A 16,109-nucleotide genomic window follows, 5' to 3' on the forward strand; every position below is an offset into this window, starting at 1 on the left:
TTCTCGGTGTGAACTACTCTCGAGTGTATAATGCACCACAAAATAAATACGTGTCGTTTTCCCATGTAGTATTCATTTTTGCTTCGTCCTTTGATTGAAACAGTCACATGCACTCTGGTCAATGTGTTATTTGTATAGAATTTGCACGTGCTTGTATTGAAGCCATCGCCCAGTAACTGTTTGTAGATTCAACATTAAACCAAATGAATTTGGTTTACGATGGATTAAGGAATCACGTTCTCGAATGCTTGGACGATGAAACTATTTTACAAGTCAAGGTAAGCTATAATTTTTAAATCAAGAAAACAAAAGTATGGAATAATTTTAAGAAAAATACTTTTTTGTTGATCGTTCTTATTTTTGTCCTTAAAGTTTATGGATGATGTAAGGTAAATGTTATTGAGTTAATCATACGATATTTGCTTTAGGAACGTTATTTTCAAAAATATTATTTTTAAAATCTATTTTTTTTGCTGGACAAAAGTATGGAATACTATATAGTTTTGTTATCTGTAGAGGTATTAATAGTTAATCGGCTTGGTTGATTGGTGAATTTTATATGCATTATGGCAAAGAAAAGGTATTTTTCTGAAGATTTTCGAGATGCAATAGTTGAAATGTTTCTTCATGGTTGCAACCAAAAAAAAAATTGCAAAAGCTTTGAAAATTAATCAAGAGGTTCTTTTCAAGATCCTTAAGAAATTTAAGACTTTTGGAGATGTAAAAAAATATTTAAAGCCTGAATGTCCAGGAAAAATAAACGTTTCTTTTGATAGACGGATAAAAAAATGTCAACTGAAGACCTTCAAAAGTCATCTAGGGTTAATCAGAAAAAAAATTATAATACCAACATTACTATAAGCAATCAAACTGTAAGACGTCGGTTGTGTGAAATGAGCTTTGTAGGAAAAATTGCAGCGGAGAAACCACTCATTTCTAAAAAGAACAAGAAGGCAAGAATAAAATTTTTTCAGAATCATTTGTTTTCGTCTCCTTCAAGTGGGATACTGTTCTTTTTAGTGATGCAACTAAAATTAAACTTTTTGATTCGGGTGGGAAAATTTATATTAGGTGGCCGCTAGAAGCTAGGTTAGATCCTAAGTATTAAAAACCAACAGTTAAACATGGTGGTAGTGGTATAATAATGTGGGGATCTTTTTCGCGATCCGGCGCTGGACCATTGGTCAAAATTGATGGGTTTATGAATCCGTTTCTATATAAAGACTTTCTCGAACAACATATGCTACCATTTGTAGACGAAGAAATGCCTTTAATATGACATTTTCAGCACGGCAACGACCCAAAATATTCGTGCCATCTAGTTAAAAAATGGCTGATAGAACATCAAATTACTGTCTTAGAGTCGCCGGATTTAAATCCGATTAAGCATCTCTGAGGACATCTAAAACGAAAAATTAGAGACAAGAATATGTGAATCACAAAATCAAAATGAATTGTGGAAAGTGTTGCACGAAGAATGGTTAAAAATTCTTATTTCTATATCCAAAAGTCTAATAGACTCAATGCAATGTCGATGTCAGGTTGTTGTAAATTCATATGGATATGCTAAAAAGAATATTAATTTATTTAAAGTTCTGATTGGTTTTTAATAGAATTTGCAAAGTATTCCATTCTTTTATCCGGATTGGTTCATTACTTTTCATTTTTTAATATATGTAGAAATAAATGCAACATCTTTTATTAATATTATCGAAAATATATTTGGGTTTTTGTGTTATATGTTTATTTTTTAATCATCAGTATTTTGATGTGAAATTACAATACGCTTAGAATATTCCATACTTTTGGTCACTACTGTATGTAGAAACGTTTTTGATACATTAATGTGCTGCCCGTGACTAACAATTACGTACATTTTTTTTTAGGAGCGCATTGCAGCTCTTGAAGGACTAAAATCTTCAGAAATCAAGATCTGCATCTTTGGATTTCCAGTTTTTGACACAGTCTATTTATATGACTTGCAAGGAAGAGACAGCATTGAATTTTTGGTGTACCTCCCTGGTGGCCAATTCCATGGAGTTCTAGTTCGAGCGGGCAAAGTAGAGGGGCAGACCCGCAAAGTTGAAATTCATTTCATGTAATAAGCACTGTACAATAAATGGCGTTTAGCTTTTTTTAAACGATTTAGTGAGTTTTGTTGATTTTTCTTACGTATAGTTGATATTTTGTGATATGCTATTACCCACTACCAATGGGTGTGGAACCTTACAATCTAAAAAAGGTAAAATTTTCGAATTAAATTAATAACGGTGTCTGCATTGATGTGATAAGATCTGATCAAGATGTATAGAATCGTCCTCACTTTAGAAGAGGTATTTTAACGAATAGCGGAAATAAAGCGGTTCAATAGGCAAAACAAGACGAAAAAATGTTTTTAAAATTAATATTTTAAAAGGCGTCATCAATTTTCGGCGTACTTGACAGAAGAAGGTACTGTTGCTACTTCGTGGCTTGATGACGTGGAGGCGAGATATGTATTCGAACTGTCATTTTTTACTTAACCTCTATTTATACCAAACGTAAACAAATGAAAATTAATTCAAATTAAAACTTCATCAAAGACAATATCTGTTAAAGAAACCAAGAAAAAAGTTCTTGATGGTTTTTGTTCAGATTTTAATTGCAGAAATCTATATATCTCTAATAAAACATGGGAAATAACCTCAATTATTTAGCATATTTGAATATTATCCTTCTTTGCAATTTGTTTGGATTTGGTAAGATCATGTTCTAAAGTAATTTAATTAAGGACCACTCCCATTAGCAAATAAGTCATTGTAAAAATTTCTGATTCAAAATATTGCAGGCGAAGCTGTACGTTGCTATCAATGCAGCTCCTCAGAAGATCTTATGGGTGAAGACAATTGTGGGGCATACAAGAAGTTTGATAAGATAGCCCATATAGCAATAGAGTGCAATAGTGAAGAAAGTCATATGCCTGGTTCGTTTTGTATGAAAGTTACTCAACAAAGCCCTAAAGGATTCATTTGTAAGTGTTTTTTCTTCATAATAATTCAGCAATACTTACCTACTACACTGCTAAGCTCCTTAATCAATATCAAGGATATATTAATTTACCTTCTTATTTATCTACCTAATTTTTTCTGCAAATATCCCATAATTTTCTGCAATTATGATTTTTGAACTAATTTTTTCATTATATTAAAGGGGATGGACGATGGCGTCAAGTGATTCGGCGATGCGCTTCAGTGGCAGACACTGGAGTGACTGGAGTTTGTAATTGGGGTGTTTATGATAATGGCATTTATTGGCAGGAGTGTTACTGTTCAGAGGATGAGTGCAACTCTTCTGTGTTAAATAGATTTTCAAACTTTTTATTGGGTTTGATTTGCATTTTGGAATTCTATCGGAGAGTTTACTTTTAACAGCCTAAAATTTAGGGTTAGTTTATGTAAGTAGTCTACATTTTGAATAGGTGTTAGATATCTACTCAAAGTTTTAGATAATGTGATCATAATATATATATGCCCAGAATTGTACTAAGATCTGGCTTTTCATGATAATGTTTAAAAAACTATTAATTATTTTCATTAAGTGTTTTTAAGAGTTAAGTCTGATATGATTAAGCTTCCTCCATTTTATATAATGATGACTAAATGCAATGACGATGAAGAAAACTGTAAGTAGATCTTTAATCTATATAATATCTATATATGAGTATATCTATTAGAGAATCCAATCCTATTACATATTTCAATTCTGAGATTTTAAGATTGTCTTTGTTGATGATTGATTTGTAATTCCGGGATTTAAAATTAAATAAAAAGTCCTTTTTTTCACTTTTATTGGTTTAAATTAAATAAAATATGCATATAAAGTACATATGTATTTAAAAAAAAAACAACAAAAAGGCTGGTTAAACAAAATATTTAAATATTACTTTTTCCTTTAAGAAAATAATGCAAAAAATTAAATTGTTTAGTATTTCATCTAGCATAGATGAACGGAACTTAGTTAAAATTAAGCCTGCTTCAAAGAAAAACCTTTTAGTTCCACGCTGGTGGGAGATATGGTGGACAGGATATTGTATGCTAGCTGGAGATTGGGTCCACGTTGGCCTCCATTTTAAAAAATTTCTATTTCTTGAAACAACCTTGCTTCCAAAATTTGATTTTTGGGAACTAATGCAGGCAACACTTGTTTCTGTAATGTTTTATTTAGTTGTTCTGCTAATGACAATGTTTTGTCTTATGTTCCTTCTTCAAACTTAATAATTCTGGTAAGTGGTATATCATCTTCGTCATTAGAGCTATTCGATAATTCCGGTACCGAAAATTTATCATTTTGAAGGTGTTCTAGTAGAGTTACCAATTCTTGCTTCACGTATTTTGCCTTTAATGGCTGAAATAAGTTGTTAGTTTCTTTTTGATTGGGATCTTGTAAGTAACGTAAAACACCTGAAAAAATTGTCAAACGTTACTGCAGTCGTTCCTCGATAGAAGTTTTTAGGTGACTGCTCAAAGGTGATGGATGTTTGTTAAGCTCTTCAATTAAAAATTTTAAGACAATACCTGCTTTCAGCAAGTTCATATCTTAGCGACATAAAGCCTCAATAGTTAACTTGACAGGTTTCAAAATTTATTTTAAATATTCTATTACTTGGTATTCGTTTTCATTCAAAAACTATAAATTGAGGACTATTAATGCCTTCTTAACATAGTTTGTTAAAAGACAAAATCTCTGAAGCATTAGAGACAAGCTGCTCCATCGAGTTTTACAATCTAATTGAGGCTTAATTTCTTTTCCATGTTCTTCTTTAACGTACTTTTGCAACAAATCATTTCTTGCGAGAGATTTTCTAAAATATCAACCTATTTTTCTTATTTTGTCAATGCTATTTCTTAAGTTGTAGTTCTCGGATAACTTTGTGTTCACCTCTCTGTTCAGAAATTCTATTGTTTCGGCTCTAACATCAACCAAATCAATATTTTCATTCACTTTCCTCTTCATCTGAATCTTCATTTGATGCGTTTTTATCCTATTTTTTAATGATTTTCTTTACTGCAGAACGTAATCTTGTTGAAATCCAAGCACTTCATTTTCACCTAATTTTTTAGCACAAAATTGTCGTGTACGCTATTGATTTTGCAAACACTAAATTTGCGAAATTGTATTTACAATGTATGGATTTTAAAATCATTTTTCAAATTTTTTACTCTGTCGCAAATTAAGAAAAAAAAATGACAACAACGCTTTTTTGTGGGTTATAGAAATAGATCGAAGATTGTAATATTTATGGAATAGTCAAAACCATCTACTTTGTCTTTAGAAGTATTTATACTTTATCACAGGATATCAGGATAAGTCACGTTAATTATTTCTTTTAGCTATATGGTAACAATAATACGGGCTTAAATTTTGAAGATGAGCGCAATTTGCTCCTACCACTTCATTAAAACACGTTTTGACGTCCATCTAGCTATTATTAAGCTAGGTGACTTCTTCCTACAAATAATATGTGTAAATGTCCTTGTATCATCATTTATACATCAGTCAGGCAGGTAAGTATTTTGCGTAAAAAGATTATTGTAATTTTTTTAATAGTGCTATATTAGAGGTGGGTAGTTAAATTAAGCACTATTCAACAGAAGGAATCTGTCCCCGTTTAGCAGTTAATGCTGTGTATGGTGTATAAATGGCGAAACCAGTGAAAAAAAGAAGCCGGCGTCACAATCGACAGCATACTGATGCATTTTTTAAAATCTAACGTGTGTTTATTCTTTAAAAATTGTTAAAAAATGGTGTAATTTTTTTTCACTAGTAGATTTGATACAGTTAAATAAACTTACCTAATTAACAAATAAATTAATGAGGAACGCTAAAAATACAACTCGTCTTAGGTCATTTAGTAAATAATGAGCGATATATGTACGTGTCAGTTTTAACTTTAGTAGAAACAAAGCGGGAAGACATATTGCAAAGTCAATTAACAAATCCAATAATAATATCTTTAAAATAATATTTTTGTTTTATTATTTTTATGTAATAAAAATGTTCTATGATCAAGATCTACAAAGCTAGATGTTATTATGAAGTTAGATGAGTGGTAGGGATAAATTTTGATAAAGCTTGTTTATCTCAACTTATTGCAGATGGATGTCGTAAAAACGCAAGAGTGTTCGAATCAAAATTTCCAATATTTGTGCGAAAATTTGGTCTTCCAAAAGCAATGGCATAGATGATTCTTTTGCACTAAAAAAAAAAAAAAAAAAAATGTGAAAATTGAGTGTTCCGATTTCAGCGAGATTGCGTTACGAAGTGACGATATGATGCAGCTTTGGTATGCCGTAGTCAAAACTCGAATCGGGCAGTTTCGATTTTTGGATCTAAAAAATATCATGGACTATACATCATGAAAATTTTTGATCCAAAAAATCGAAATCATTCGATTTGAGTATTGACCGTGGAATATCGAAACTGTATCATATGGCTACTATGGAAGTCAACTTCGTAGAGATCGGAGCACTCACTTTTACTCATTTTTTTAATGCAAAATTGTCTTGTACGTCACTGATTTTGCGAAGACAAAACTTACAAAGTTGTATTTACAATATATGCTTTTCAAAGTAATTTTTTCTTTTTTTTTTACTTTTCTATAAATGAAGAAAATTAGCTACAACAATACTTTTTGTCACATAAAAGCGGAGTTAGATTCTATTCTGCAGGAATCTAGCTCTTCGTTAATAATTATAAAATATCAGATGGCAGAATTTAAACGTGCTCGTACGAGCTGCCAAGACGAACTCCGTAGTGGTCGACCAAATAAGGTGACCACTCCAGAAATTGTGATCAAAATTCACAAAACTGTGCTGGAAGACCGTCGGCTAAAATTGCGCGAGTTAGCAGACATGATACGCATTTCAAAAAGTACTACACATTTTGACCGAACAATTGCATATACAATTACACAAAAAGGAAATGTTTGGCAATGTTTCGTAGAAATGAAGTCGAAATTTTGCGTCGTTTCATAAATATGGATGAAATATGGGTCCATCATTTCGCACCTTAGACGAAAGAACCGTGAAAACAAGAGAATCAAAGGAGGCGGAAACTGTTCCATCTGCAGGAAAGGTGACAGCGTCAGTTTTTTGGGATGCACTTGGGATAATTTTTATTGACTGTTTCCGTAAAGGAAAAACAATAAACGAAAAATATTATATAAATTTATTGTAGCGCTTGAGTGAAGAAATTAGGAAAACACGACCGCATTTGACGAAGAAGAAAGGTTTGTTTCATCAAGGCAACGCACCAGTCCACACTTTCGGCATCGCGATGGCCAAAATCAATCACCTTGTTTCGAATTTTTCCCTCACCCATCCTATTCGCCAGATTTAGCCTCCTCAGATTATTTTTTATTTCCAAACTTGAAAAAACGGCTTGGTGGAAAGAGATTTTGAAACATTCGAAGCTTCTTACTACAAATAGGGTATAGAAGCCAATAGAACATCGTTGGGAAAAGCGTGTCAATTTCAAAGGAGACTATGGGGAGAAATGATGTAATATTTTCCAATTTTTTTCCTTTAAGTGTTAGGTTGGGTACTTCCGAGACTATCCTCCTACTCTGCCCACACAAATAAATGGAATATCGTAACACAATAACCTTGTTTAAAGTTAATTACAATTATAATAGATGTACGTAATTAATGCACCTTCTATGTGACTATAGTTACATTACTGATCATGTTCATCAAACCTTGACCAAGTTTCACCTTGACCAAACATGCAAAGTGGGTAGATAGTATCAGCGGACAACTGAATAATCCAAATATTTCATAGACTTTATGGTCTTTTATTACCTCTTATTATCCAGATGTTAGTTACACTAGTAATGTTTATAACATGGTAATACATACAATAAACATAATATGGTATATTTGCCTCATGCTAATAAAAATGTCCTATCAAAAGTTTAACTAATTATGTATAATTGTAAAATTAATTTTTTTGTGTTGCGTTTAAGTGATTCTGGAATGTTATATAATTATTCTATTTACTTGAATACGTTGTCATCATTGTTTGGTCCAAATTTGGCGCGTGTACGTGATTGGGTCGACTCACCCCTTTCGATACGATAACCGTGAATTACGTAGATCGTGGGCTGGATTGATAGATTATGAAGGACCACCCTGAGTTCGCAGTCTCAGAGACACTGTGTTCGCGTATAAAAGAAACTAAACCTTAACTTAACAAAGGTTTATTGGTAACATTAACAACTATACAATATCGAGAAATGCGTTATTTAAAGAATGTTGACGAGAGTTTAACGCGTACGAGTCCGTGATGAAGTAGCGAGAAAAGAGAGCTTCTTCAGTTTCGCACCCTCCTTAAGTACTGATACGGAGGTGCAACGCCCATAGACGTACCCCCGATAGGGCCCCATTAGCGGCTTCTAGGCTACCTTGTCGCGTTAAAGCGTAGCACTTAGAGGCACGATCGCTGGGCTTTTATTGGAGCCCAACCATTGTATTCGTTTGGCGGTACCTTTAATTTAAATTCGCAATGTTAGTCCGACAAAGAATAGTGCTGGAAATCCCAATCATAAAATAACTTCCCTCAGCCGAAGATGGGTGTTAAGCACTGGGAATTCCAACAGTATTACCCAATGGCTGGGGTTGTCCATGGGCGTAACATCAGTTTCTTAAACTCACTTTGAACATTTAAAGTAATAAATAACCCAACCATAATCCATGAAAACAATACGTCGTAAGTCCTAACAATCATGATAATTGGGTTTTTGATCACACCAAACGAAATTGGTAGGAAACTCTAATTTCTGGGCTCTTCCAGAACTTCTCCTATGGCATTACCGATCACGAATGAACTTCACCTTCAACGATTTTCAATAATTAACTTATAACCCAGTGGACTGTGTAAAATCTCCCATAAGAAACGTAAATAGGAATTTCTAAATCATTTTTTTTAGCCACAAACATTTAGTTCAATGTCTCTATTTGTCACGCTTATGTATAAAATCTCATGTCTTTGAGAGTCAGTGCTTAAATGGTTCTTTCATTTAGTGGTAGAAAGATTTCACAGGTACTCAAATATGTTTTATCGGTTCTTTTTAGGAGTCATTCTATGGACCATATGCACGGGCATGGTTTTTTTGAGACCAACGGAGTTTGATTTAGTGGCAGAAGAATCGCAAATTCTTCAGCTGGGTAAGAAACAGCTAATTTGTATTTCTTTGATTTTTTATATAGTTTTCTCGTGTTTTGAGGAGGCAAATCATACGACTCGACTCAAAAAGAGCTCCAGGGCGAGGCTGTTAAAGGGGGCTATTACTCGCACCAAAGCAACGAAAAAGGGGAAAAGGGGACGAGCGATAAAGAACGACACCAAAAACAATATGCAGAAGAAGGTAAAGTGAAAGTGTTCAGCCAAATTAGCTGAATCAATCTTCGATTTTGTAATAATCCTTGGAGCAATAAGCAGTTTGTCAGCCTAATATTTGAAATTAATATTTATTGTTGCATAAGAACAGGGCCAAGGATCTGAATTGTACCTGCATATCCCACGAACCTTTCGACTGATTTACCGCACGAATGTAACTTTGTAATTATCAAGTTTAATTAAATGGCATGAAACAAGATTTGGCGTTCCACATTCATTTGAGACAAATTTTCGATGAAAACTCATTGTAGGTAGCAAAAAGCTGTCGCATAAACAGGATGGCGGGTATTATGCAGACAAAATTGGGGTGGCTCGTGGGGAACAAGGGTACCATTACGCCGATAAGGGTAGCTATGCCAAAGGGCACGATACCAAGGGTAGGTAGAAGGAATCATACACACGTTATTATCACCAATATTGACCCCTTTAGGTCACCACAATGTTCGTAAAATAGACGAATACAAGAAGGACAAAGAGTTCTTCGATGAAGATCGGGATGCGGGCCTGAGGGAGAAGCTGGGGGAATTTGTAGTGGGGAGAGCTTTCAGAAATGGGGACGTGAATCAGAGGGGGCATGCCAAGAAATCCTTCTTTGAGGGGAAATATGGGCTCAAGGGGAATGCTGAAAAGGGGGCGTTCGAGGTCCAGGAGGAAGGGAAAAAGCAGGATTCAGGTGGAGGGCAGTATTTCGATATGGGTGAGGGTGTCGCGAAGATTGGTATTGGGGAATTTTTCAAAGCCTTCGGATTTGGCAAATAGGAAGTTAGCAGTTGGTTATGTTTGTAAAAAAATAAATTGTGTTATTTCTTTAATTAGAATATCCTGAAATGCAATGGAAATTATTAAAATAGCTTAAATTTCGTTAGGTATATATAATACTAATTAGAAACTAATTTGAAACTAATAGCTCTTTAATTGAAGCCTAAGTACTAATTCGTGTAGCATTTATTGCTACAACGAAGTCCTTAAATGTTCATTTTTTTTGGATTTGTCTATGTATGTCATAAGATTGCGTAAATCGTAAATTTTCTGTTAACATGGTTGTTTACATTAAGCAACATTAAATAACAGTAGAATTTACATGCTGTTACACATGCGAGCAGATAACCATATCATTGTATTATTTTATTGTGATGTCCAAAAACCCGAGAATTGAAGACCATGCTTGATTCAGTTAAGAAGAGGTAAGGTGTTGATAAATTTACATTCTTATCATTTTTTTCTCCTCTACCAGGTGATGTACATAAGTAATTATTTATAATGTTAAGTACGCAATCTGCTTTTTATAAGAGGGATAAGAGTGTTTCTAGGTCTAAGTCTAATCGTTTTCCAGGTATTTAATGCCTCAGCATTGAAAATATTCCGTTTGCATTTCTCCAGTTTTCTGTCTGGAAATCGACTTTTTTATGTACTATGCCATATGTTTTATTGAATATCCTCGATTTACTGATCATAAGAAACTTTTTGATCACCAGATTTCTACACCTAAGCTTCATATTTTTCCAGATATAACCAAAAGGCATTAAAATTGTAAGTTTTTTAAACCTGACATGCTTCTTTAAACCGTTTTCTGAGTTCTCCTTTATGTTTTATTGTTGTGAGCACTACTCATCATAGTGAATATTCCAGTTATCAAATCCTTGAATTTATCTTATATAATTTCCCATTCCATCCATCCTTAGGCCTTTCGTGTTTGTTACCTTTTTCCCTTTTCCGGGGTTGGTTACCAGGAGTCGAGGGAGGAAGCATCTAGAGGTCACCACGAGAAAGTACGGATAGGTTTTTGACCCCCATTGATGTGTATACTAATTACTAAGTGACACCATTAAAATGGATATGAGGCATAATACACTGCGTGACATAGAAAAGAGAACACCCCGTAAAAATGATTTGATTTAAATAATTTTTGGTATGCATGTTGTTTACGCCAAAACAAATACTTCATTAAAAAGTTGAACAAATTTAATTGTTAAAAACTAAAAAAAATTAAATAATTTGTCGGTCCTCCGCGGTGTCTTTTACATTCTTGTACACGTCTAGGCATGGATCTAATGAGGTGATTGATGTCCTCTTGGGGGATCTCATTCCAGGCTAACTGGACAGCATGACACAGCATCGCTAGGGTTTGCGGGGGATGGGGTAAATTATGCAACCTTCTACCTATAATATCCCATACATGTTCGATCGGTGAGAGGTCTGGAGATCGAGGTGACCAAGGTAGCAAATTGACTGCATTTTGTTGGAAGAAGTCCATAGTCACTCTAGCCACATGTGGTCGTGCATTGTCTTGTTGGAAAACTGGATCAACAAGAGTTTCCAGATAAGGCACAAGATGAGGTTCCAGGACTTCTTGGATGTATCGCTGGGCTGTCATACTGCCTCTGACGAAAACTAAAGGTGACCTGCTACCATATGCAATGGCACCCCAAACCATTACCCCAACAGTCTGATGGACATGCCTCTGTATTGCAAACTGAGGATCCCATCTTTCACCCCGTCTCCTTCGTATTCTTGCCCGACCATCATGCATACCGAAACAGAATCTGGATTCGTCACTAAACACGATATTATCCCATTCCAGAGTCCAATGTATCCGTTCTTGGCACCACTGTAGTCGATTTTGACGATGATTTAATGTGAGGGGTAACACGAGATAGGGACGGTAGGAAATCAATCCAAAACTTCTTATGCGGCGATAAATGGTTCGTATCCCAATGGGCCTTCCATACTCAGCGAACCACTGATCCGCCAGCGTCCTCGACGAGACGAACCTATCTCTTAGGGCCATAATTCGGAGTCGGCGATCTTGGCGTTCTGTAGTTCTTCGAGGTCGTCCAGTACCTGTTCTTCTGCCTGTTTGCCCTTCTTCGAACCATTAATGTAATTGACGAAATCCTCTACAACAAACTAAAAACTTATTAACTAATACCACTTCATTATTGATAATATATTGAAATAACATAACAAATCAATCTCAATGTCCTCGACTTAACTTTTCCAAATCGATGGACAGGGAAATGAGGATCGCTAGAATGGCCAGCACGATCACCTGATCTTACTCTATTAGAATTCTTAGAGGGCTACGTGGAGAGTGTGATATACAAAACAAAACCACGCTATCTAGCTAATTTAAAAAAGAATAATTCTTACTATCAGATCAGTTACGTTTCAGATATTGATTAATATTAGAAAACATTTTTATTTACGACTCGCATCGAGGCATGCATTTTGAACATCTTATAGAAGATTGAGATTGATTTGTTTTATTATTTTATTGCATTATCAATAACGAAATGGCGTTAGTTATTAAGTTTTAATTTTATTGTACAGAATGTCGTCAATTACATGAAATTATTTGCAATAAAGTTTAAAATCATAAAAGTTTTGAATAGAAAATGAAAAGACCTTTCAATTGATACATTACAAACCCATGCTTCCAATTTACAAATTTGGGAGTTGCAATTGTCACGCAAAGGGGATTAAATTTGGATATAAAATATTTACAAGATGTAATTTTAGAATTTGAAATTTAAGGGTTTCAATAATTTTTTCACAAATGTCAAAATCTATAGATATTGAATTTTTTTCATTTGCCTGTTCTATCCTCTACATATACCTAATCATCCTAATAATTCTTTTCAAAGTTGTAAAGTCGCGAAGGATAGCTGGATCACCTCTGGTTAAATCAATATACAGGGTGTCCCAGATAAGGATGAACAGCATGGGGATCTTGGAAACGGTAATAGATACAAAATGGTTTAAATTGGGAAAAAGTTGGGCAATTTAAAGCAAATTAATAATCTGTTTTTATATCGACGAAATTCCGAATGGTTACGAAGATATCCGGAAAAAAACGAATTTGGCGGTTTTCGTTTTTTGCAAATAACTCTTATACGGTTATAGTTAGAGGAATAAAAGTTTTACATTATTAAAGCACTTTTTTGAGAACTGTTTAGCAGTGTTGCCAGTTTTCTTGTTACATCCTTACTTTCGGAGAAAAATGAGTAAACTTTTGATTTTCATATGGGCGTGATATCAATTATTTATATTTTCAAAATCGTCATAAAATTCCCTTTTCAGCCATGCATTACATTTAATATTTTTCTCAGAAACTCTATGAGTTATAGCCATTAAAGCATTTTTTGATAAGTAGGCCATGATTTTGACTTATAGTAATGGTGCACATTAAATAAATGAATGCTGTGGAAACGTCAACATTATTTAAAAGTATAAATATATTACTGGTATCACCCTAAAATTAAAAAAATAATTGTTTCAAATTATGTATTTAATAACAACAATGCGGCTAAACTTGGATCGAATCAAAATCTCAAATTATAACAAATGTTCAAATAAACCACCATTATTTTCCAGGCATAGGTATGCTTATCAAAAAATGCTTTAATGGCTATAACTCATAGAGTTTCTGAGAAAAATATTAAATGTAATGCATGGCTGAAAAGGGAATTTTATGACGATTTTGAAAATATAAATAATTGATATCACGCCCATATGAAAATCAAAAGTTTACTCATTTTTCTCCGAAAGTAAGGATGTAACAAGAAAACTGGCAACACTGCTAAACAGTTCTCAAAAAAGTGCTTTAATAATGTAAAACTTTTATTCCTCTAACTATAACCGTATAAGAGTTATTTGCAAAAAACGAAAACCGCCAAATTCGTTTTTTTCCGGATATCTTCGTAACCATTCGGAATTTCGTCGATATAAAAACAGATTATTAATTTGCTTTAAATTGCCCAACTTTTTCCCAATTTAAACCATTTTGTATCTATTACCGTTTCCAAGATCCCCATGCTGTTCATCCTTATCTGGGACACCCTGTATATTGATTTAACCAGAGGTGATCCAGCTATCCTTCGCGACTTTACAACTTTGAAAAGAATTATTAGGATGATTAGGTATATGTAGAGGATAGAACAGGCAAATGAAAAAAATTCAATATCTATAGATTTTGACATTTGTGAAAAAATTATTGAAACCCTTAAATTTCAAATTCTAAAATTACATCTTGTAAATATTTTATATCCAAATTTAATCCCCTTTGCGTGACAATTGCAACTCCCAAATTTGTAAATTGGAAGCATGGGTTTGTAATGTATCAATTGAAAGGTCTTTTCATTTTCTATTCAAAACTTTTATGATTTTAAACTTTATTGCAAATAATTTCATGTAATTGACGACATTCTGTACAATAAAATTAAAACTTAATAACTAACGCCATTTCGTTATTGATAATGCAATAAAATAATAAAACAAATCAATCTCAATCTTCTATAAGATGTTCAAAATGCATGCCTCGATGCGAGTCGTAAATAAAAATGTTTTCTAATATTAATCAATATCTGAAACGTAACTGATCTGATAGTAAGAATTATTCTTTTTTAAATTAGCTAGATAGCGTGGTTTTGTTTTGTATATCACACTCTCCACGTAGCCCTCTAAGAATTCTAATAGAGTAAGATCAGGTGATCGTGCTGGCCATTCTAGCGATCCTCATTTCCCTGTCCATCGATTTGGAAAAGTTAAGTCGAGGACATTGAGATTGATTTGTTATGTTATTTCAATATATTATCAATAATGAAGTGGTATTAGTTAATAAGTTTTTAGTTTGTTGTAGAGGATTTCGTCAATTACATTAATTTTTTTTTCTTTTATTCTTTCAAATAAAGTTTGAAATCCTAGTAATTTTGAATAGAGAATGAAAAGACCTTTTAAATGAAGTATCACAAATCCATGCTACCAATTAAAAAATTTAGGATTTGCAATTGTTACGCAAAGAGGGTTAAATTTAGAGATGAAATATTTACGTTATAGGATGTAATTTCAGAATTTAAAATTTATGTGTTTTGGTATTTTTTTTACATATGTCGAAATATGCAAATATTAAATTTATTTCATTTGGCTGTTACATTGTGTACAATACTATACAGGATATGATATACTGGGCGTCCCACTAAGGTATTCGCGGAGAATAACTGAATAACTATTATTCTTAGAGAAAAAGTGTAAAGATAAAATTGACTTTATTTTTCGAACACTATCAACTAAAAATATTTTCTTTTATACAGGGTAGACCATAAAGCTTGTACGACGTGAAACTTCGTTATTTTAAATGGCACCCCTTAATTTTTTTTCCATTTTCGAATTTTTCATTAAATTTAAGGTCAATTTATGTAAGGTGTCTTATATTTAAAATTTACCACTTTCGAGGTATGCCGGAAAATTTGAAAATTTTGACAGCTGCATGGTTCCATGGAAATCGGTATTGCTCCTTTCCTGCTGCGAATTTCATAATCAATCTTCTTGGGCCTCAAGAGAACCTAACAAGCTATGTTTTGGCTTATCTTAATTTTGAAAATCTTTTCCACAACCCTCGAAATTGCATGACTTTAAATCTTCATACCTTCCTTACTTCAAATGGAACCCTCCCTATTTTATCACTCAATATGCTTCCTTTAATGATAACGCATAAGTTTTATTAAGCATGTTTTAGACGTATCTCTAATAGTTTTCGGGATTTTTTGAGTTAACTCGAAAGTGATAAATTTTATATATAAGACACCTTACATAAATTGACCTTAAATTTAATGAGAAATTCGAAAATGGAAAAAAAATTAAGGAGTGCCATTTAAAATAACGAAATTTCTCGTCGT

General features: G+C 33.3%; 3 protein-coding genes across 3 annotated transcripts; all 3 read left to right on the top strand.

Annotated features, from left to right (window-relative positions):
- The first annotated feature begins 49 nt into the window (after positions 1-49).
- On the top strand, positions 50-2,120 carry LOC136409681 (ubiquitin-like FUBI-ribosomal protein eS30 fusion protein). The gene is made up of 2 exons (XM_066391357.1): positions 50-278; positions 1,887-2,120. Exons 1-2 carry the CDS (start codon positions 204-206, stop codon positions 2,100-2,102), a joined length of 291 nt encoding a protein of 96 aa, XP_066247454.1. The 5' UTR covers positions 50-203; the 3' UTR covers positions 2,103-2,120.
- Positions 2,121-2,578: 458 nt separating this feature from the next.
- LOC136409448 (UPAR/Ly6 domain-containing protein crok) lies at positions 2,579-3,733 on the top strand. Its single transcript, XM_066390941.1, has 3 exons — positions 2,579-2,738; positions 2,828-3,010; positions 3,190-3,733. Exons 1-3 carry the CDS (start codon positions 2,672-2,674, stop codon positions 3,405-3,407), a joined length of 468 nt encoding a protein of 155 aa, XP_066247038.1. The 5' UTR covers positions 2,579-2,671; the 3' UTR covers positions 3,408-3,733.
- A 5,105-nt stretch (positions 3,734-8,838) lies between these two features.
- LOC136409533 (uncharacterized) lies at positions 8,839-10,194 on the top strand. Its single transcript, XM_066391104.1, has 4 exons — positions 8,839-9,203; positions 9,263-9,403; positions 9,687-9,812; positions 9,866-10,194. The coding sequence occupies exons 1-4, from the start codon at positions 9,089-9,091 to the stop codon at positions 10,192-10,194; spliced, it is 711 nt and encodes a 236-aa protein (XP_066247201.1). The 5' UTR covers positions 8,839-9,088.
- The last annotated feature ends 5,915 nt before the right edge of the window (positions 10,195-16,109 follow it).

The sequence above is a fragment of the Euwallacea similis genome, chromosome 6 (genome assembly GCF_039881205.1).
Source record: "Euwallacea similis isolate ESF13 chromosome 6, ESF131.1, whole genome shotgun sequence".
Taxonomy (NCBI): Eukaryota; Metazoa; Arthropoda; class Insecta; order Coleoptera; family Curculionidae; genus Euwallacea; species Euwallacea similis.

Bases quoted from the DNA above. Each gene is read 5' to 3' on its own strand.
- LOC136409448 (XM_066390941.1), top strand. From the start codon at position 2,672: ATGGGAAATAACCTCAATTATTTAGCATATTTGAATATTATCCTTCTT. The intron at 2,739-2,827 runs GTAAGATCATGT...AAAATATTGCAG, and splicing joins TTGCAATTTGTTTGGATTTG to GCGAAGCTGTACGTTGCTAT. The intron at 3,011-3,189 runs GTAAGTGTTTTT...ATTATATTAAAG, and splicing joins AAGCCCTAAAGGATTCATTT to GGGATGGACGATGGCGTCAA.
- LOC136409681 (XM_066391357.1), top strand. From the start codon at position 204: ATGAATTTGGTTTACGATGGATTAAGGAATCACGTTCTCGAATGCTTG. The intron at 279-1,886 runs GTAAGCTATAAT...ATTTTTTTTTAG, and splicing joins AAACTATTTTACAAGTCAAG to GAGCGCATTGCAGCTCTTGA.
- LOC136409533 (XM_066391104.1), top strand. From the start codon at position 9,089: ATGTTTTATCGGTTCTTTTTAGGAGTCATTCTATGGACCATATGCACG. The intron at 9,204-9,262 runs GTAAGAAACAGC...TCGTGTTTTGAG, and splicing joins ATCGCAAATTCTTCAGCTGG to GAGGCAAATCATACGACTCG. The intron at 9,813-9,865 runs GTAGGTAGAAGG...TGACCCCTTTAG, and splicing joins CAAAGGGCACGATACCAAGG to GTCACCACAATGTTCGTAAA.